At 46.1% G+C, this 21,621-nt stretch overlaps 1 protein-coding gene across 1 annotated transcript; it reads left to right on the top strand.

Moving 5' to 3' along the window:
* The first annotated feature begins 1,689 nt into the window (after positions 1–1,689).
* GCAT (glycine C-acetyltransferase) lies at positions 1,690–15,006 on the top strand. The gene is made up of 9 exons (XM_083400195.1): positions 1,690–1,928; positions 4,515–4,645; positions 6,583–6,684; positions 8,075–8,221; positions 8,358–8,512; positions 10,329–10,411; positions 11,497–11,668; positions 12,110–12,231; positions 14,634–15,006. The coding sequence occupies exons 1-9, from the start codon at positions 1,727–1,729 to the stop codon at positions 14,783–14,785; spliced, it is 1,266 nt and encodes a 421-aa protein (XP_083256321.1). The 5' UTR covers positions 1,690–1,726; the 3' UTR covers positions 14,786–15,006.
* Positions 15,007–21,621: the final 6,615 nt, after the last annotated feature.

Raw genomic sequence — 21,621 nt, 5'->3', positions numbered from 1 at the left:
GACAGTATAAATCAAATGCACTCTGACCTACAAGTGTACATATTATATACAAATATATAGGTTGATAATATGTGGAGGAACAGCTTAAACATTCCAACAAACAGCTATTGTATTACGGTATTTTAATATTTTGTTGGAAGCTGCCCAGAGTGGCTGGGAAAGCCCAGCCAGATGGGCGGGGTATAAGTAATAAATTTATTATTAATAGTTATTTATTATTATTATTATTATTAGCTAAAACCACAGCGCCTAGGACTTGCCGATCAGAAGGTCGGCAGTTCGAATCCTTGCAACGGGGTGAGCTCCCGTTGTTTGGTCCCAGCTCCTGCCCACCTAGCAGTTCGAAAGCACGACAAAGTGCAAGTATATAAATAGGTACCGTTCCGGCGGGAAGGTAAACGGCGTTTCCGTGCGCTGCTCTGGTTCACCAGAAGCGGCTTAGTCATGCTGGCCACATGACCTGGAAGCTGTACGCCGGCTCCCTCGGCCAATAAAGCGAGATGAGTGCCGCAACCCCAGAGTCGGCCACGACTGGACCTAAAAGTCAGGGGTCCCTTTACCTTTACTGCCCCAGAACAGAGCCTCAGATCTCTCCCTCTCTGGCTTATTTTCTTTTTCACAGACCTAAAGCACATCATCCTTAGCTAGGGTGCAGGTGGCAGAGGGTCATAAAGACATATGCCCCTTTCAGGACTTTCCCGGTGTTTCCTAGCCAAGCCATTCACAAATCAGACAGATATCTCCCTACCGAAAGGAGGATCTTGCCACACCTGGCCAGCATGTAAGCAGCCTTCTTAGCTCCATGAAACCTCTTCGATCGAAACCTCTAATCTTAGCCACGCTCTTATTGTTCCTCACCCAGCCCTAGGCCGCTTGTAGGCACCGGCGCAGCACCTTTTGTGCCGCAGGTCCTGCTGACCGGGGCGTAGGAAGCTGCCTTATTCCAAGTCAGGCCAGTTCAGCGGCCCATCTAAGCTCAGTACTGCGGACACTGACCGGCAGCAGCGGCTCTCCTGGGCTTCATACGAGAGAACGGAGTGAACCTGGAACCTTTTTCCTTCCAAAGCACCTGCTTTGCCGCTGGTACGGAACTTAAGACCGAACAATAATAATAGTAATAATTTATTATTTGTAACCCGCCCATCTGGCTGGGTTTCCTCGGCCGCTCTGGGCGGCTTCCAACAAAGATTAAAAATACATTAAAACAACTATTAATTTATTTTAAAATTTTAGATCCGGCTTAAAAAAAGAGAGAAGGGTGTGTGAGGCGGGAGGTGGTAATAAGCAGTTGTCGTCTGCACACAAACGGTCCCGACCCGGATCCATGCCTGCAGTTCGCATACGGGGGAAATGTCCCATGGCATCGAATGACAACCCCCACCCCCCCAAGTATAAATTGAAGCAAGGTGTGAGGCTGATAAATACGGCTGGAGAAAAGGGTTAGCCCGAATACACCACCGGAAGGTCCCGCTCCATATCGTGCACTGGAAGCTTGCGTTAAAAACAATGGAAACTTACCCCAAAAAGCAGTGAAAGCTGAGAGCATCCTGCAATTAGCACCTCTGCCCGCATCCCGCTTCTTCTTCTCTGCCCCTTTAAATGAGCTCCGCCGCCCATTGGTCGTGCTTCCGCCGAGGCCTGATTGGCTGGCTCGGCCTACGCCTCCAGCGACCTGCCTCTCGCCTCTTCCTCCTCCTCTCTTTCGCTTTGCACGCGGAGCTCGGCTATGTGGTGGTGCAGGCGCCTCTTGAGGACCCCGCTTTCTCCGGGCCTGGGCAGCCCCTCCCGGGCCCAGTCTGCCCTGGCGCAGCTGCAGCAGGTGCTGGAGGGGGAGCTCGAGGGCATCCGCGGCGCGGGCACCTGGAAGGGCGAGAGGGTGATCACCTCGAGGCAAGGACCGCGCATCCAGGTGGAAGGCAGCCGCGGAGGTAGGTGGGGGGGGGGCCAGGCGGTAAGGCACCCTGCTGCTGCTTAACTAAGAGGCAAAATCCCGGGGCGGGGACTTGGATAGCAGAAAGAGAGCTTCGGCTGGAGTTGCCTTACTATTATATTAAATTAATTAATTGAATTTTGCCAGTTGCTTTATCGTGCCCAGGGCAACCTAAAGTGACTTAACAACCAAAACAGACAGACAGACAGACAGACAGACAGACAATAAATCCTACATACAGTGCTTTTTTTCCTTAAAAAATGTTTAGGGGTATTCTCATTTTCCTATTCATATTGAAATGCTGCCCCTCAATGAGGCCAAACTTAAATTCGCAAAATGTTTAGGGGTATGCGTCCCCCAGAAAAAAGCACTGCCTACATAGATACATTAAAACCAAGAGGAAAGAGATTAAAACATTGCACTCACTTCTAAAAGGCTACAGGTAGTTAAAGGCCTGGCTACGGAGGAAAGTTTTTGCCTTAGGCAAATAGGATTCCTTTTGACAGCTCCAAGAGAACATGGCCGCCTTTCTTCCCCCTTCCATCAGGGTTCCTTGGCCTGTTAAACTTGTTGAACTTAGGTGCTGGCTATAAGGAGAAAGCATCATGGCTCCTATTACCCTCAGCAATGTAATTTATCTAGTGAGTGCTGGAGTTCCACAGAGCTATGCAGAACTAAAAGTATATTTGCAAAATCGCTTTACGTTTGGGGAAAAAAACTTCAGTTCAGTGTTATTAGTCTAACCGTGGCTGAAGTTAGAGAATGGTAACTCATATGATAGAAGGGAGGGCTTTTACAGTGCCCGAAGAGTGTGAAAACGTTGATTGGGGCACAGGAAGGTGTAGTGCAGAAACAAAAGAGGTAGTTGTAGGGGATGAGTGTATTGTTTAAAAGGTTGGATCCAGCTGATCCATCAGTTTCACAAGGCAGATGACTAGCAAAACAGAAACAAGCTTAATCCACAGCATTCAGGCCCTGTGTCCGTTTTTCCTTCCTCCTTTTTGTTTGTGAGCAGGCTATTAGCCAACACCTGCTCCTTAAAACTGACTTGATATGAAAACTAATCATGTCTGTAATAGCCTATCATATAATTACTAAGTATTATTTATTCTTACAAAATGAGCCACAATTGTGAGAATATAGATTGTTGTAATTGATATAGCCAGTAGAAACTTAGCATATGTTAGATGGAACCTTCCTTAACTGGACTGTTTCCATAGTTCTGATCCTGTGCTCAGTACTCTTGGTGTGTTTGTTTTAGCTCTTTAGCTCATGGAGGCTTGATTAGTTGGTCTGGTTCCAAGCAGCGTTGTTAAACAAATGGAGTGTGTGTGTGTGTGTGTGTGTGTGTGTGTGTTTTAGTTCTGCTTTTCTTACCAATTGCCAGATCTTTTTGTGTAAACTCCAGAATTTTGACTTATTGCCTAATGTCTTTTGAGTTGAGCTGTCATTTTTGAGAAAAAGCTGTATCCTTTCCATTTAATTCATCAGGGATGAGGAATCTGTGGCCCTCCCAATGTGGTTTGACACAGTTTGCACCACCCTTAATAAGGAAGATTAGTCATGGTGGCTGGAGCTGATGACTGACCAACAACATCTGGAGGCCACAGATACTTGACCTGTGCTTGAACTATGTAGCTGCTGCACACACAAACTGGGGTGGGGGGAACTTTGTGGAGCTTTGCTTTGAACTGTAATTTCTCATGAATCAAATTCTCCTCCTCCAAAGATTTCAAGCAGCCAGTTCTGTACATTTCAAGTGGCTAAAAATACAGTGCATTACATAAGCACAAATTCTCAGCATCAAAAATGGGCTAGAAAGTTTGATTTGGGATTTTAACTTTAAATTCCTAGCATTTCAATTGTGCATAATGCTTCGTCACAAAGTAGGCATTTAATATCCTCTGTTTTACAAACATGTCCAAGGCTACCAGTAAACTGTTTCGTTTAATAAAATTTGCTGCTTGATTTGTAATAAAACCCCTCTCCCTAGCCAGCCAGCCAGCCAGCCAGCCCTCCCCACCCCAAATTCCCTTAAGCTGGGTAAGGTAGCGTGGACATGGCATATGAGTATTGCAACAGCAGTGACTTCTTTTCTCATTTCCCTCTACAGAAGCATTATGCTATGAACACCACCTGACCTCTAGCTCCAGCTATAGGGAAGAGACTATAACTGGGTGCAGTTTTCTCCAACCAGGTGCCTTCTGTATATTTTGGACTACAACTCCCATCTGCCCAAGAAGGAATAGTGAATGGTGGAAGTTGCAGTGCAAAATATCTGGGTATCGCCAGGTGGGGGGGAGGTCAGCTTGATGGGGGAACTCATGGTTTGCATGTAGAAGGCTCCAGTTTCAGCCCCCACCATCTCCAGTTAAAGGGATCAGATGGTGGGTGGTAGAAAAAACATCTGCTGGAGATCCTAAAGAGCATCACTGAAGACAGTAGAGAGCTAAATAGCCTGACTTGGTCCAAGGTGGCTTCCTATGTTCCTAGAATCAAAGTGAGAAATATACTTAAGAAGATGAATAAGGTAGGAGTGTGTGTACATCGCTCGTTTGTTTCAGTCTTCTTCTCGTTGTTGCAGATATCCTGAATTTTTGTGCCAACAATTACCTAGGATTGTCCAGCCATCCCAAGGTGATCCGTTCTGGACTGGAGGCCCTGGAGAAGTATGGAGCTGGCCTCAGTTCCGTCCGCTTCATCTGTGGAACACAAGTAGGAATGAGCAGGAGTGTTGCAAAGACCTAACCATATTTGCAGTGCAAGCGTCTGAAAATGCCACTGGCCTGCTTCAAGTAATTGCTTTGAGGGCAAGCTTCTTGATTAAAACTGCTATTGTTTTAGCAACTAAGGAAAAGCTCTGGCTGCATTGATGCTTTTTTATTAATTCACAAGCAGCTGTAATCCAAGGACTTTGCATTTTTGTGGGGGGGGGGGAGGGGAGAAGGAAATTCAAAGTTCTGCATGAAGAAAACAATGAAAGTGTAGCAGTAATGATACAGAATAAGCATATTTACATGTATTTGCATGCTATGCATAATTTTACACTTCTTATGGTTGTGGGAAGAAGCAGTAAGAAGAAACCACACAGGGCATCCTGTCTCCACCCCATAGCTGACTATTTGATATTATCAGATGTTACCCACACACTCTCAACATGTACAGGCTAGAAACATCACTTGAAGGAAAAGGATTCCCACGATGCTGCGTTATGCACAAGTTAACAATTTCTGCCCCTGGGCAGCTGCACAGCCCCACCTAAAACTCACTTGAGCTATCCCGATAGAATGATGATGTAGCTCCTCTCAGGGGAATGTTCTCATGTGTGTCAGAAGTGGCCCTGAACAACAAAAGACATCTTTCTAAGGCTTCAGTGCACCTTCATTGATGAAGGAATTAGCCTTTGAATTGAGTGCAAACACATACACCTTCCATCACCCCCAACCCAAGAAAAAATAATAATAGGAAGGATCACTGTACAGGCCTTTCCACCACCACACACACACAGAGCTCCCAAATTTATCGGTGCAGTGTTACCTCTGGTTCCGTACTTAATTCATTCTGGAGGTCTGTTCTTAACCTGAAACTGTTCTTAATCTGAAGCACCACTTTAGCTAATGGGGCCTCCTGCTGCCGCTGTGCCGCCGGAGCACGATTTCTGTTCTCATCCTGAAGCAAAGTTCTTAACCCGAGGTATTATTTCTGGGTTAGCGGAGTCTGTAACCTGAAGCGTATGTAACCTGAAGCGTACGTAACCCAAGATACCACTGTATATTAATTTGCCAATATACAAATTCAGGGAAATGAATTTATATGTTAAATTTCATAGCTGGAAGCGGTATGTCTCTGCGTCCCATTTGCTGGGAAGTGCAAGTAGAGAGAGTGCTGTTGTGTTCAGGTCCTTCTTGCTGTCTCCTCATAGGCATCTGTTTGACCATTGTGAGAACAGGATGCTGGAATAAATGTGCTTTTGTCCTGATCCAGCACGACTCTCCTTATGGTGGTATTTCCACAGTCATCAAGATGTTTCTGGCAAGAAAGCTGGGCCTGTTTTAGATGTGGGAAGTAATAGCCTTTCCCATATGCCTGTTTCAGTCAAGGTAGATCCTACAGAATAAAAGGTATGGTCATGTAGATGTTTCAGTGCTGGGCCCTGGGGGCAAGCAGACTGGCTAAGTAGGACTGGAGTACAGTGGTACCTTGGTTGTCGAACTTAATCCATTCCGGGAGTCCATTCGACTCCCAGAACCATTTGAAAACCAAGGCACGGCTTCCAATTGCCTGCAGGAGCTTCCTACACTCAATTGGAAACCACGGAAGTCGGACGTTCAGCTTCGAAAAAACATTCACAAACCTGAACACACAATTCCAGGTTTGTGGCGTTCAGGAGCTGATTTGTTCAGGAGCCAAGCCGTTCAACAACCAAGGTACCTCTGTACAAATCTTAGCAGGGCTAGAACCCTGGAACAAAAGAGTATCCCAATTTAACTTTCAGTGTTTATAAATAAGTGATCTAGCATGTCTGGCTATAGCACTACTGATGACAATAATATATAATGTATTAAATTTTTTAGCTGCTTTATGAGGAAAAGAAAATGTCTCAAAGCATCTTAACAGGATAACCATTGGAACCTTTTGTGCTTTCTCATTAGGATATACACAAGGATCTGGAGGAGAAGATTGCCCGTTTCCATCAGAGAGAAGACACCATTCTCTATGCCAGCTGCTTTGATGCCAATGCTGGGATCTTTGAGGTTCATAGCACTTTCTGTTTAGGAAGTTGAGTGTTGGTATTTGGGGGGTGGTCAGTGGAAAGCATCAAAATCCCAAAGTAACTCTCTTTGTGACAGATTTCCGGAGGGGTAGCCATGTTAATATGTTGCACCAACAGGGAACTAAGAATCTCACAGCACTTAGAAACTAAGCAACTTTATTATGGCATAAGTTTTTGTGGACTAAGATTTACTTCATAATATGCATGGTTATTTTCAGCTGGTAGACATGCACAGCCACATACTGGGAGGTGTGTGTGTGTGTGTGTGAGTGAGTGTGACAGTGAGGACAAAAGGAAAGAACGTGCAAAAAATACACATAGTCCATGACAGTTTTGTTAAAGTGGACTTGGGGAAGTTATGGCTCTTCAGATGCTACTGGGCTACAGATCCCAATTTCCCTGACTATTAGCCACACTGGATGCAGTAACATCTGGACCACAGGTTAGCAACCCCTGTGTTAAACTTCTATGTATCCAAAAATCACACAGACCATTCACAATGGCCATAATGGATAACACAAGCATCACAACATAGTTATTTTATTGCTTAGTTTATATACCACCTTTTTCTTCGAAGGGGCTCAAGGTAGTGTACATGGTTCTTGTCCACCCCATTTCATCCTCACATCACCCCTGTGAGGTAGGCTAGGCTAAGAGATGGTGACTGGCCCAAGATCACCCAGTGAGCTTCATGCACGAGTGGGGATTCAAACCCTGGTCTCTCAGGTCTAACCATTACACAACACTGCCTTGTTAGATATCCCTTGTATTGGGAAAGAAAAATGTCACAGGACTCTTGTGGGCATTTTTTAATAGTCTGTGGAGTAGCCTATTACAGTGGTGCCTCGCAAGACGAAAAGAATCCGTTCCGCGAGTCTCTTCGTCTTGCGGTTTTTTTCGTCTTGCGAAGCAAGCCCATTAGCGGATTAGCGCTATTAGCGGATTAGCGGCTATTAAAGGCTTAAGGGATTAGCGGTTTAGCTGCTAAAAGGCTATTAGCGGCTATTAAAGGCTTAAGGGATTAGCGGATTAGCTGCTAAAAGGCTATTAGCGGCTTAGATCAGCTGTTCAGCGGCTTAGCGAACAGCTGTTAAGCGGCTTAGGGGCTTGGGAAAAAGGCTGGGAGGGGGGAAAAAACCCCAGGAATCGCAAGACATTTTCCTCTTGCGAAGCAAGCCCATAGCAAATTCGTTTTGCGAAGCACCTCCAAAACGGAAAACCCTTTCGTCTAGTGGGTTTTCCGTCTTGCAAGGCATTCGTCTTGCGGGGCACCACTGTATTTTAGGGAAGTATGAAACATCCGTTGTTAAGTGATGTATAGTAAGCAGGTGCTTGCTGTAACTAGTCTCTCTGCCTTCCGGTACCTACAGGCTCTGCTGACCCCTGAAGATGCAATACTTTCAGACGAACTGAATCATGCCTCTATCATTGATGGGATCCGGCTGTGTAAAGCCAACAAATATCGCTACAAGCACATGGACATGCAGGACCTGGAAGCCAAGTTGCAGGATGCCCAAGTAAGTTGGTGCTGTGGCTCCAAAGCAAAGTCAGATTCCTGCTTTCCCAAGTGTCCACCTCCCCATGAGCAATTTTTCTTAGGTTCTTGCTTACTTGGTCTCCATTGACCACATCCCTGCTTGCTCTCCTACGCAGAAATATCGTTTGAGGATGGTGGCTACGGATGGTGCTTTCTCCATGGATGGTGACATTGCTCCCTTGCAGGAAATCTGTAGGCTGTCCCAGAAATACAAAGCCATTGTTTTTGTTGATGAATGTCACGCCACTGGATTTCTTGGGCCCAATGGACGGTAAAAAAAAATATCAAAGTGTTTTCTTTCGTCGCATTCTTTGTTGCTGTCGTTTTTAGCAATCAAAAATTATCGCCAGTGATTTCTAACTATATAATAAAATTGTAAGGATGTTGTCAAGGTGCAGTTTGCTGCAGCCATGTGAGCTGCATCAAAGCAGCAAATAGCATGTGGGCAGCCCAGGCAGGCAGGTGAATGAACAGGTGGTCATGGCAAACCACAGAGGAACATCAGGACACCATACTGATGCTGCTATTTTGGCCTCACCAGGGTCAGAGACTGAGGAGCAGGGAAATGATCACAGAGCCAGATGGTTGCTGGAGAGTTGGCCCAGCCTGTCCTGCCTCTTGGTCTGTAGCTTACCTGTGCTGGAGCTTGAGTGACCTGCAAGGGTGGGTTTGGCAAGGCTGGCCAAGTGTAAAGGGAGGGGGGATTGGTCAGGCATAGGGAGTGGGGAGGGAGGTTGGCAAACGATGTGAGCAGGGGTAGCAGCCCTGAGAATAATGAGTCAGGATTAATTTTGTGCTGCTTTTTAGCCCCCAAAGTGGCACACAAGTGAAAATACAGTATCAAACACACTATATAAAACCCAGCGTTGCATTATAAGATGATAGTGACAATGATAATAATGACTTAAAATAGCAGAATATAAAGCAGACTCTGGGGTGAGAACAGCAGTTCAGTCATCATAAAAAGACCAATGGGGTGGTTGAAGAAGAGTGATATTTTTTATGCCCTGGCTAAGTTAGCTCATAGCAGTAAAATAGGAAGCTTAATAAACCACACTCTGCTTTTTTATGGCTTTTATTGAACCCCCATTAACTGGCCTATGTTGTGGACCTCCTTGTAATCTTGGGATGTAAGGGCTGTATGTATCATGGCCACTGGGCTCATCACCTCCTGGCAAATAGAAGGGGAAGAAATGGAGCCAGTGAGAGATTTTACTTTCTTGGGCTCCATGATCACTGCAGATGGTGACAGCAGCCACAAAATTAAAAGACGCCTGCTTCTTGGGAGAAAAGCAATGACAAACCTAGACAGCATCTTAAAAAGCAGAGACATCACCTTGCCATCAAAGGTCTGTATAGTTCAGGCTCTGGTTTTCCCAGTAGTGATGTATGGAAGTGAGAGCTGGACCATAAAGAAGGCTGATCGCCAAAGAATGGAGGGCACAGGGAGAAGGGGACGACAGAGGATGAGATGGTTGGATAGTGTTCTCGAAGCTACCAGCATGAGTTTGACCAAAGTACGGGAGGCAGTTGAAGACAGGAGTGCCTGGCGTGCTCTGGTTTATGGGGTCACGAAGAGTCGGACACGACTAAACGACTAAAAAACAACACCGAGGGATGTATACAAATTGGATAAATAATAATATTAATGGAAAGAGGGCAAACAATCGGGAAGGAGATGGCTTTGTCTTCAGTTTGAACCCAAGATCATGGTTTGTTCTGTAATGAACCACAGTCTGTAAGCAAACAACAAACCATGGTTCAATCCTGGCTAGCAATTTGGGCTTGTTAGAAGGGAAACAAACCAGCTGTGGAGTCTGTTCCATTAGAGTGAATGGGGCACTGTCTCACCAACCTGCCTTACTGTTTAGGTAGGTTAGGCTGAGAGTTGGTGACTGGCCTACATTTATATTCATAGCTGTTTCCCAGACCACGTGCAGGCCGTCACAGCATTTCCAGTTGCTGGGGATGATGGGAGTTGTAGTCCAGCAGCGCCTGGAGGAGAAAGCTTCCCCAGCTCAGCTCTGGAACAGACGAATGGGAGAATTCTGAAGCCTAAGCTAATAACAGTTATTTTCTCCTTGCAGGGGCACTGACGAACTCTTGGGAGTGATGGACCAAGTCACTATAATCAACTCCACACTTGGGAAGGCGCTTGGGGGAGCAGCAGGTGCAGTTGTTAACTAGCAGTACCCTAATTAGAAGTGTAGGGGAGAAAAATACATTTAAATTTTTTTTCATATTAATAACTTCTGCCCTGCTTGTCTTTCTAAACTCAGAACAGCTGACATCATCTTCATCACCATCCATTTTCCAGAGGTCTCCCTGTTCATTATTCTTCCTCTCACCTCTCTCTCTTTCACAGAGATGATTTGAGAGGCAGGTTGGTTATGTCATCTTTGGGCCAAAGCTAGCGGGGCTAGACACAAGGAACATCCTTGAATATGGGGGCAGGGAAAGGGAATAGAGTCAAGAGAAACCACTGAGTTGGAGGAAGCCGTTTCAAGTAGGAATTGGAGAGCAGCAAAGTCCCTACCCCCCAATTCTGCCTTAGCTGTGGCAGCACCTGATACCTTAAAGCGCAGATTGGGAATCTCAGGCATTGGGGCAGAATGTGGCCCTCTAGGCTTCTCTGCCTGGCCCTTGGAACTCTTTGGAGGCAATGCCCCTCGTCTGGCTAACCCCCTTCTCCGTAGACCACAGCCCTCACTGTCTCTGCTCTGTGCTCAAATACTTTTGCCTGGCTGGAATGTACCCTTGAACTGTGATAATGTATTTCACTTGCTTGGATGGAGAAAAGAGAGGTGTGTGTTTGTGTGTGTGTGTGTGTGTGGTTGCAATGCAGCCTGCTGTGTAAAGGTAAAAGTGGATCCTTGGCTCTGCCCACTTTCATCCCTCTCCCTGCCCCAGCCTTAAAGGAAGAGTGGTTCAGTTCTGAGCACCTGCCATTGACAAAATCCATTTTACGATCTAGAAGGGATTGCTCTAGAGCTGGTGTGAGGACCTATTGGCCTTCCCGTCATTGCTGAACGACAGCTCCCATCACCCCCAGCAAGCATGGCTGCAGCAGGGATGATGGGAGTTGTACTCCAGCAACATCTGGAGGGTCAAAAGTTACCCACACCTCCATTGGGTAGAGCAGATGAGCACAACAAATGAGTGTCTCCCTCGCCCCCTTGAAGAGCACAGTCATCTATGTCATCCATGGTGGCCCATTGGGGCCTTGAACTAACTTTGTCTTTCTTCTCTTTGCAGGTGGCTACACAACTGGCCCCAAAGCGCTCGTTGACCTTCTGCGCCAACGTTCGCGCCCTTACCTCTTTTCCAATAGTTTGCCTCCTGCCGTGGTGGGCTGTGCCTCCAAGGCTCTGGATATCCTCATGGAGAGCAATGCCATTGCACAGTCCATGGCTGCCAAGACCACACGGTAAGGGAGCCTGTCATTTACCTAGACCACCTTTTGTTCAAATTGTCCTCAAGATGGTTTACAACCCATAGTGTGCGCCCCTCCTTAGGATACTCCATTTTCTTTCCTGGTTTTCCACCTTCTTTGGCCACTGAACATGCTGAACCCTCATTGGGCTGTTTTGGGGGGAATTTGCTCAGCTAGTCCCGTTCCCCCCGAAAGTACTATTTGTACTTTTGTACATCTTTTGGTTCCTCCAAACATACTCTCTTTCATTTGTCACTGGTCACATTTTGACTTATAGCTGTTGGCACTCCACACACCAGTGCTTTATTAGAGGGTGTTTCTGTGTCAGAATGGAAGTAAAATAGTACACAGACATAAATGGGAGTGGGAGGGAGTGCTCCGTAGAGGGGACAGGCAAAGCAGGTCCCACGCTGAAGGCGTTCCTCTTCTTTGCAGTTTCCGAAGCAAGATGGCGGCAGCTGGATTCACCATTTCAGGGAATGACCACCCTATTTGCCCTGTGATGTTGGGCGATGCCCGGCTGGCGTCCTTGATGGCTGATGACATGCTGAAGAGAGGTAACCAATGTGGGGCAGGGGAGCTTCGCGTAACTTATGATATCTTCGGGTGTCACTGCCTGAAAAGCCCTAGGATGGTTTTAAGAACTTTTGAGTTGGGAGGGGAAACCCAGAGACGCGTCTTTGCTTTGGAAGCTGTCACAATCGGTGCGGCTCTCTTTGTATCCCCATTTCATGTGAAGCTAACTCTGCACAGCAGGGAACTCAGGGAACTGCCAGGCAGCCTCTGAGGAAAAAATTAATTAATTCTTGCTTTAAGACATTGAGCATGAATTGTGTTTTGCATTTCAAAGCTAATAAAATTGGCTGAGTTGTTTTTTGTTTTGCTTTATATTGTGCATTATGCTATACTAACAAGCATTCTCAGCACTTCTTGTAAATTGGCATTTAATAATACAGACCCTATTCCTGGTTAAGGCATGGCAATTCTGTCTTCAGATCCCTAACCTCCATGCTGTGTACCAGTTGCTTTACCATAGACACAGCATGGGGCTCTTATTTAAACCTCCTTTGTTTTTCTCCTCCCTGCCTTGACTCTTAAGTGTTCCTGCATTTTTCTTAATGATTTGGCAGTGGAATTATCCCCGATCCCGTATGCCAGTGGTCATGAACCATAATCTGCCTGCCATTATGTGTTGTTGCTCCTGCTCCTGCTCCTTTCATTTCAGAGTCTCATTTTGAGAATGGGCCACATGTAGAGACTAGACCTCATGCTGCCAACCCCTGTCGCTTCTTGCTCAGTTTCCCTCTTTCTTCCTGTTCTGAGGGGTTACTACAGAACAGGCAGAAATTCAGTACACCCACTTGTGCCTCCACCCTGGGCAGAAGCTGTGATGATCGGCAAATCATTAGTCAAACTTTTTGCTTGATGTGCAGCTGTTAAGTAGAAGACGGGCATCAGGGACTGCATAAAGCTGCAGCATTGAATCAAATCTGTTTGATCCATTTTTTTTTAAAAAAAGTTTAATCTGCCATCTGAAAATAAGCATATAAAAATGCTATCATTTTTAATACAAGTAATTGCAATTTTTAAAAAAAACTCCAGTTGGCCAGTCTTAAGAGGCATTTCTGCTTTTCTCTCACTTAAGTTCCTAAAACGATGTTTGCTACACATCCAAAAATATTATGGATAAGGGCAGCCTGCTGGCATCCTGTTCTCACAGTGACCAACCAGCGCTCACCACTCCTGCAGATTCCTGCTCCTTGATTCAGTGCTACTTTCCTCCTCTTCAACCTAGATTTGCTCAGTCCTTCCAGAGCTGCCTTTCTGCTCTGGTTTTAATCACACCTTAACAACAGCACAAGTCCATCTGACCTGTCACAGGGCCACTCCTGCATCTTCCAACAGGAATTCCCCTGGTTGCTCTGTAGAGGGCAGCATTGTCTCCAGAAAACCATCCTGGAAGTTTGACGCTGGTAAACACACACCCCTTATTGTACTCTTGGTCGCAATCCAGAGCTGGCCTAAGACAACACTTTGCTGTACAACCTGATCCAAGAGGTGTGTGATCTGCCACACTGGAAGAAATCTTGGGCAGTACTAAACAACAGTCTGTAACCCAAGAAGCGGTTGGCTAGTTCAGAGCAGTATAGCATTGTCACCTTGCCAACTGCCTTTTTGGTCCTCCTGGGCTGTATGACAGCTTGGGTGATAGTCTGCAGTGTGAGAGGGTAGTGAAGGCAGCCAAACCAAGTCCTCTTACTTCTTAACTTCCCCTCTGCCATCATGTGGATATCTTTATTTTCTCTGACTCTGGGTGCATTCAACACAGTAAAACATCAAATATTAAAAACTTCCTAATAATAATAATAATAATACTGATAAGGGTTGGGGACCCTGGTGCAGTTTCTGAGCATGTGGAGCTTTGCTATTCTCAGCAAAACACTAAGAACATAAATAAGAGATTCAGGGAGTGGGGATCCGTCACCTGCTTCCTGCAAGTTGCCTAGCAAGAAGCTTGCATGTGCTGTTGTACAGAAATATGTGCACAATGGAGATGGAATTTAACCAATCCATTGATACAAACAGTGTTGGGTTTTATCCCGAGTGATGCTTAACAATTCACATCAAATGCTGTAGATTCTCTAGGTCAGCCTGGCAGCGAAGTTCATGAAATTGTGGAAGTTTGTCAAACGTGGCATGCCCCCATATGAGTTACATGGATGGATGCTGATATTTTAATGCATTGTTTTCTTAAATTGTGTGATCTTATATTCTTGTGATATATTTGCTTATGCATTTTTGTGTGCTGCCTTGTGAAAGAGTTTTATTTATTAATCTCTTGGTTTATTATTTATTTTACTCATTTATTAAAGAAACAAAACAAGGTCTTGCTTATGCAGTTGATCTGCTGCCTCTGCTACACTCATCTCTCTCTCCCCCCCTCTTTCTCACCTGTCAGGCATCTACGTCATTGGATTCAGCTACCCCGTGGTGCCCAAGGGAAAAGCTCGCATCCGGGTGCAGATCTCGGCTGTTCACAGTGATGAGGATATTGATCGGTGTGTGGAGGCCTTTGTGGAAGTCGGCCGTAAGCATGGAGCCTTGCCTTGAATGGCTGAAGATCGTGAGCTGTAGGATGCCTTTCGAAACCTGAAACCTGAAAAGGTGGACCGCACTGCTTTTCAGAGAGATGGTAGTGGCTTTGAAAAGAGGCGTTGCTCACATCACTTTTGGTGCTCTGTTGCCAGACTCTAGAACCTGTGCATTCTACCTCCGCTTAAGGAGGACCGCAATGTGCCTGGAGGAGAGTAATAAAGGTGATACTGACCCTAGTCTGAAGGAAGCTTTTTGTTGGTACAATGCATCTGCTGCAATAAATTTCCTCATGGAGAGACAGGGCTGGTACTGTTATCTTGTGCATCAATGATGCATATTTGCCTTTGTATATGTCTTGCTCTGCTGATATTTTCTCCTTCCCTGACCTGAACTAATGCTAAAGGCAGGAATGGGTAATAAAATGAAAAAGGTTGGCTTCAGACCAATTTCCGTAGTGTCAAAAGGCTGCCTAGTTGGGTAGCTTTAAAAGGCGATTGTACAAATTCATGGAGGAGAAACTTATTCACAGCTATTAGTTATGATGGCTATATACAGTGGTGCCTTGCAAGATGAAATTAATTCGTTCTGCGAGTTTTTCGTAGAGCGAGTTTTTTCGTCTTGCGAAGCACCATGGCGGGGAGGGGTGGGGAGAAGCAGGGCAGCTGCCGCAGCCGGTCCTTGGACTCACCCGCGCCTTGTGGACACCACGCGACGTGGCTGCTGGAGGGCAGCGGGGCTCAGGAGCGCGACTCCGGCTGCAACGCTGGCTGCTGGCGGCAACGGCTCCTGAGGGGAGCGCGTGAGGGCGGTGGCAGCGGCGCGAGGCAGCCGGAAGGTCGGCCGGAAGGTGGGAGGGAGCCGGAGAAGCCGTCAGCAGGAAGGTGGGAGGGAGCCGGAGGATCGGGGAAGTGAGTGTGCGACCGTCGCCATGACAGGAGAGGCAGGGCTGTTTCGTCTAGTGAAGCAAGCCCTTAGAAAAATCCATCTTGCGAAGCACCTCAGAAAATGAAAAACCCTTTCGTCTAGCGGGTTTTTCGTCTTCCAAGTCATTCGTCTTGCGGGGTACCACTGTACTCCCTCCAGAATAAGAATTTAAGCAGAGGCTGCAGGATCAGGCCAGTGGCCCATCTAGTCCAGCATCCTCTTCTCATTGTGGCCAGCCAGATGCTCTGAGAAACCAACAAGCAGGACCTGAGCAGAAGAGCATCCCCCCCTCTCATGGTTTCCAGCAGCTTCAGTCCAGCCCCTCCAACTGTGGAGGCAGAACACAGCTGTTGTGGCTAGTAGCTATTGAGAGCCCATCTCTCATGAATCTGTCTGTTCCTCTGCTAAAGCCATAAGAGGCAGTATGGCTCTGAATACCAGTTGCAAGAGAACGTAACTGGGGATAGTGCTGATGTTTTCAGGTCCTGCTTCTCATGGACATTTGGTTGTCTGCTGTGGGACCCAGGATGCTAGACTAGAAGAAAAGGAGTTTGCATTTGATATCCCGCTTTATCACTACCCAAAGGAGTCTTGTTGTAAACAAAAATTGCCCTTTTCCCTTATGGGGTATCTAAGAGCCCATATAGAGTCCTTACATAGGTTCCCTATTGGTAGGAGAAAGTAACAGAGGCCAACCAGAGAATATTGAGAAGCAAAACAGCTAGTGAGCTTGATCTTTATTGATCTGTTGCAGGAAAGGGGAATCTTTCCTGCAGGAAAGGAGGAGGAACCCAGAACAATGGCACGCAAGGCCTTATAAAGACTTGAAATTGCCATCCTGTAGATCAAGACCACCTCCAGGAACATCATACCTACATCACAGAAAAGGCGCTCTAAAACAGAAATTTGAATGTTGTTTTTCTCCTGTCTGGCAGGTTACTTGATTGGATTGCCTGGGGAGCCTGGCCAGTCTTTTGTAATGATAAATACTTAGTTCCTGGGCCATGTCACAGGCTCACACCCTATTCAAACACAGACATACAGGATTTGTGAAGGAAAAGACAATGGGGGGTCGTTTCCATTTTCCTTTGACCTTGCAGAGAAAACATTTGGTCAGTTTAGGAATCAAAATGAGTCTTCCTGTGCTGATCTATGTACGTGCTTGGTTGGTACACTTATGAACATTACCATATATCTAAGACCTCAAAATTCCTATCACAGTCTCAAAGCAGCTAACATTCCCTTCCTCCCCTCACAACAAACACTCTGTGAGGTGAGTGGGGCTGAGAGACTTCAGAGAAGTGTGACTAGCCCAAGGTTACCCAGCAACTGCATGTGGAGGAGCAGGGAAGCGAACCCGGTTCACCAGAATACGAGTCTACCACTCTTACCCACTACACCACACTGGCTCACTAGATGGGCCTTTGGTCTGATGCAGCCAGGCTTTTCTTATGCCCTTAACTAGGCCCTGCAGCTGATTTTGTGCCTCCTTTCTCTGGAGAGAACAGTTTGTCATACTACCCAGTAGGCTCATCTCCAGGATCTAGAGCCGCTGAACATAGTGGGACTCACTCCTGATTAAACATTCCTTGGACTGCATTATATGTGGGCCCAGCTACCACCTCCTTCCCTGTCCTAGTGCCCTCTTCTTTTTCTTTGCTGCGCCTAGTACCTGACAGATTGCCCTAGATGACATGGTTTATTCTCTGATATCGTAGGATCCTGTGGCTGAGCTACACAAGCCTGGTGTTTGGTACTGGTTGCAGAAACTGAGGATTTCTGCTGCTTCTTTAAAACATGGATTTTAGCCTTAGGGCTTCAAGGATAGCTTTGGGCAAGTGAAAGGAATACCTGGCACAGTCTCAGAAGTCAGAACACGGCTCAGCAAGATTTCCAGGGGCTAGGAATGCCATTGTGAATGCCTTAAAGCAAGGTTGATGTTTGCATTCTATCTGAGCTTTCACACAATGCAAAATAGAACAGGGAAATGCTGGGGGAACAGAATTAACCACTGTGTTTCTGGACAGTTAGGCATGTGTGTGATTGCCACCAATGCAGTTTATACCTAATCTATACACTTGTGCAGCTGACTAGCTGACCATGGGCCAGTCACTGTTTCTCAGCATAATGTAACTTTCAGGATTGTTGAGATATAAATGGAGGATGGATGGCGGCTAACAGATTGAGGTTGAATCCTGACAAGACAGAAGTACTGTTTTGGGTGGACAGGGAGCGGGCGGGTGTGGGGGATTCCCTGGTCCTGAATGGGGTAACTGTGCCCCTAAAGGACCAGGTGCACAGCCTGGGAGTCATTTTGGACTCAAAGCTGTCCATGGAGGCGCAGGTTAACTGTGTCCAGGGCAGCTGTCTACCAGCTATATCTGGTACGCAGGCTGAGACCCTACCTGCTCACAGACTGTCTCGCCAGAGTGGTGCCTGCTCTAGTTATCTCCCGCTTGGACTACTGCAATGTGCTCTAAGTGGGGCTACTTTTGAAGGTGACCCGGAAATTGCAATTAATCCAGAATGCAGCAGTTAGACTGGTGAGTGGGAGCGGCTGCCGAGACCATGGTAACACCGGTCCTGAGAGATCTGCATTGGCTCCCGGTACATTTCCAAGCACAATTCAAAGTGTTGGTGCTGACCTTTGAAGCCCTAAATGGCCTCAGCCCAGTATACCTGAAAGAGCGTCTCCACCCCCATCATTTACCCTGGACACAGATCTAGAGCCGAAGGCCTTCTGGCGGTTCCCTCATTGCAAGAAGTGAGGTTACAGGGAACCAGACAGAGGGCCTCCTCGGTAGTGGCACCCACCCTGTGGAACTCCCTCCCATCAGATGTCAAGGAAATAAACAACTATCCTATTTTTAAAAGACATCTGAAGGCAGCCCTGTTTAGGGAAGTTTTTAATATTTAATACTGTATTGTTTTTAATACTCGATTGGCAGCCATCCAGAGTTGCTGGGAAAACTCAGCCAGATGGGCATAAATAAAGTTATTATTATTATATTAAAAATATGGGGAGATAGCAATGAGTTTCTTTGTTCTTTCTCCTGCTCTGCATTGATAGACTAGCAAAAGATGCCATCTTTATTTAAACAGCTACTTCAGCCTGGTCACTAGAGGGCATCCTTGTAACAATCCCAAATGACTTGCTCTTGCATAAGGGAAGAACTGTCTCAAGAGGTCGATGATATTGCATCGTAAAAACCCCATCATTTTGATGTGTTCATCATGATGCACTACAGAATGCTAAACAAAAAACCAAAAAAACTACCTCCATCAGCAATCTGGTTTTGTGATTCTACACTATAAACTGTAGCAGGAACCTCCCCCCCCATCATTCAGTTTGTACAGACTTCACACACACTCACACACTACATACGCTACACTTCTGTTATAAATACATAGAAAATCAACCATACATCAGATTTGCACTGTTCCACTTTTATTTTACTCCATGAAGGAAGGACTACAAAATGGGGAAGGTTTGATACAGGCCACCATAATCCCTTGAGCATAGCAGCACATCCACAGGAGCCCTGCCCAGTTGCTATGCCAACCCTGATGGTCTCAGACAGAAGACCATCAACCCTGCATACACCAGTGGATTCAACACGGACTATAACAAAAGAACAGTGATTGGATTCCCCCTCAGGGGGCAGGAAACTGCGACTACCTTTTGTCTTCAGAAAATGACTCATGGAGAGGGGGAAAGAGGGGAACCAGCCAGGTGACAGGACACTCAGGTTACCACCACAAGTCCTCCCTCAACCCCTCCTTTCTGTAATGTATGCATGATGTTTCTGGGGGTGGGCTTGACCTAGAGGAGGGGAATTTCAAAATTTTTATAAGGTCTTGCACACCATTTTTCTGGGTCTTTTCCTCTCTCCTGCGAGTGAGGGGAACACCCTGCTGCAACAGTACAATAAAGGCCAAGCCTACAGGCTGCTGATTTGCTCCAATTTACTCTGGTTGGTGTCTTTACTTTTGTCCAAGGGAGCCCTCGGATTTTTCCGGTAACAAAACAAACTTTGGGAGAGGAATACAAGGCTGCTTTTTCTTTCTCTCCCCGCCCCCCTTGTATTTTGATTGCTGGATTAATTTCCCAGTCCAGAGATACTCATACAGAAGAGCAGGCTGTGCACGTACATATGACAGCATGTGTGGATCTCTGTGTACTCATAGTTCAAACAGGGAAGATTGACCTATGTTGACCTATGTGTACCATGCAAACAGGGAAGATTGACCTATGTTGACCTATGTGTGCCATGCAGCTTGCTCTCAGGATCATTGGAGTGGAGGACTGCCCTGTTTACAGTGTTGAAGTAAAATTCAACGGCTTGCCTGCTCCGTGCTTCTAAAGGGAATGGGAAGCAAGTGAAATGTCAGCTTATCCTTTGCCTCAAGCAGCAAAAAGTCTTGGGCTAGCCCTGGGTACAAAACTGGGTATGTGCACAAAAGGTAGAGTGTGTTTCAGAAATGCTACTTCAGGAAAATCTAATTTGCCCTGGCAAACAGTGTCTTGGTACTTCTAGCAAACCACACTGCTACTGTTCCCTTCCATTTCCTTACTGAAAACAAACCATATCGTTTCTGCCGTACCTGACAATCAGGTTTGCCCTTCAAGAAATTCAACGACTGTTGGTTTTTTGGGGTTGGTTAAATCACTCAAATAAAGGTTGCTCCGCTTCCAATGATTTTCGTTGGTTTCCAAAAGGATAGATGGCACTTCCCCACTTTCTGCTTTATCTCTGTCCACCTTTTTTCTGCTCCCACCCCTTATTTTTTGGCAGCCAAGTGCTGCACTGGCCTGCAGCAAGAGGCATGCTGGGAAATAAGAAGGGTTGCAGTATCAAAAGATTTAGCAGAGGGGAAAGATGAATAATGCAATTGGTTTCGATCAAAATGTTCATGTTTATAAAAAGGTCATGGTTAGTTTCTGATTTGACGGCATCCATGATGTACGGCAGGCTGCCGGTCTGCAGCTGAACAACACTGGGACAAAGGAAGATAGCTTCTAGATTACCAAGTCAGATAATACAGAGCTAGATGCACCAACTCTCTATAGTAACAAATAGTGGCTCTTTCCCATCCTTACCTGATGGTGGTAGAGATTGCATGCAAAGAGCCCCATGTTCAAAGTATGTTCCCTAGAACTGAACCAAAGCCCTTCCCTTTAATGTAACCTGCAACATTCATATGCAGCGCCTGTCTTGCCATCTATCACAATGCACTGCCAAAAGCAACACACACACACACCTTTTGCTGCTACAGCCACATCGTTTCTGCTACTCTGGTTCAGTCACTTTCAGATCCATCAGTGTATTCCAGGGCAGCGATTTCCTTAATTACTAAATTCCTGTCTCATTCCTGTCGCTGATGATTCCTGTCTTAGAGATTATGAGCCATCAATAGAGTTGCTCTTAGCTGCAATTTCTCCTGTTGTAACATGGAAACAAATTGCAGCCTTGAAATTGCTAGGACAAAGGAGTTCAAGGTAGCAATACTTTAAAAGCATCGCTGTCCTGTTTATATTTCCAACATACCTACTCTCCTCCAGCGTGCCTCCAGTTAGAAATTGGTGCTCATTGTTTTGACGAAATCCTGGGGCTCTTTTGATTAAAAAGGCTGCCTGAACCAGGCAAGGTAAACAATAGTTGTGCAAATCAGGACCTGACCTACTTTCAGACTTTCAATAGTAGGAAGAAGTTGAACCCAGGACTAGCACTCTGATCCCATACATCACATCTAAATCAATACCCGCAGTCACCACTTCCAGCAGACAATGCTAAGAATTTCAGTTTGGTTTGGATTCTAAGACCTTAGAGGTTTCCTAGCATCCTCCCTTCACCAAACATCAGTTCCTAGGGCTCCCTCAGAAGACTACTGTTCCTCCGGGTCCCTGGGAAAATTATGAATCCTGG

Source organism: Podarcis tiliguerta, assembly GCF_965153285.1.
Source record: "Podarcis tiliguerta genome assembly, chromosome: 10".
Classification (NCBI taxonomy): Eukaryota; Metazoa; Chordata; class Lepidosauria; order Squamata; family Lacertidae; genus Podarcis; species Podarcis tiliguerta.
Note: the sequence above shows the minus strand (reverse complement) of the source record. Positions and strands in the feature narration are given on the sequence as shown.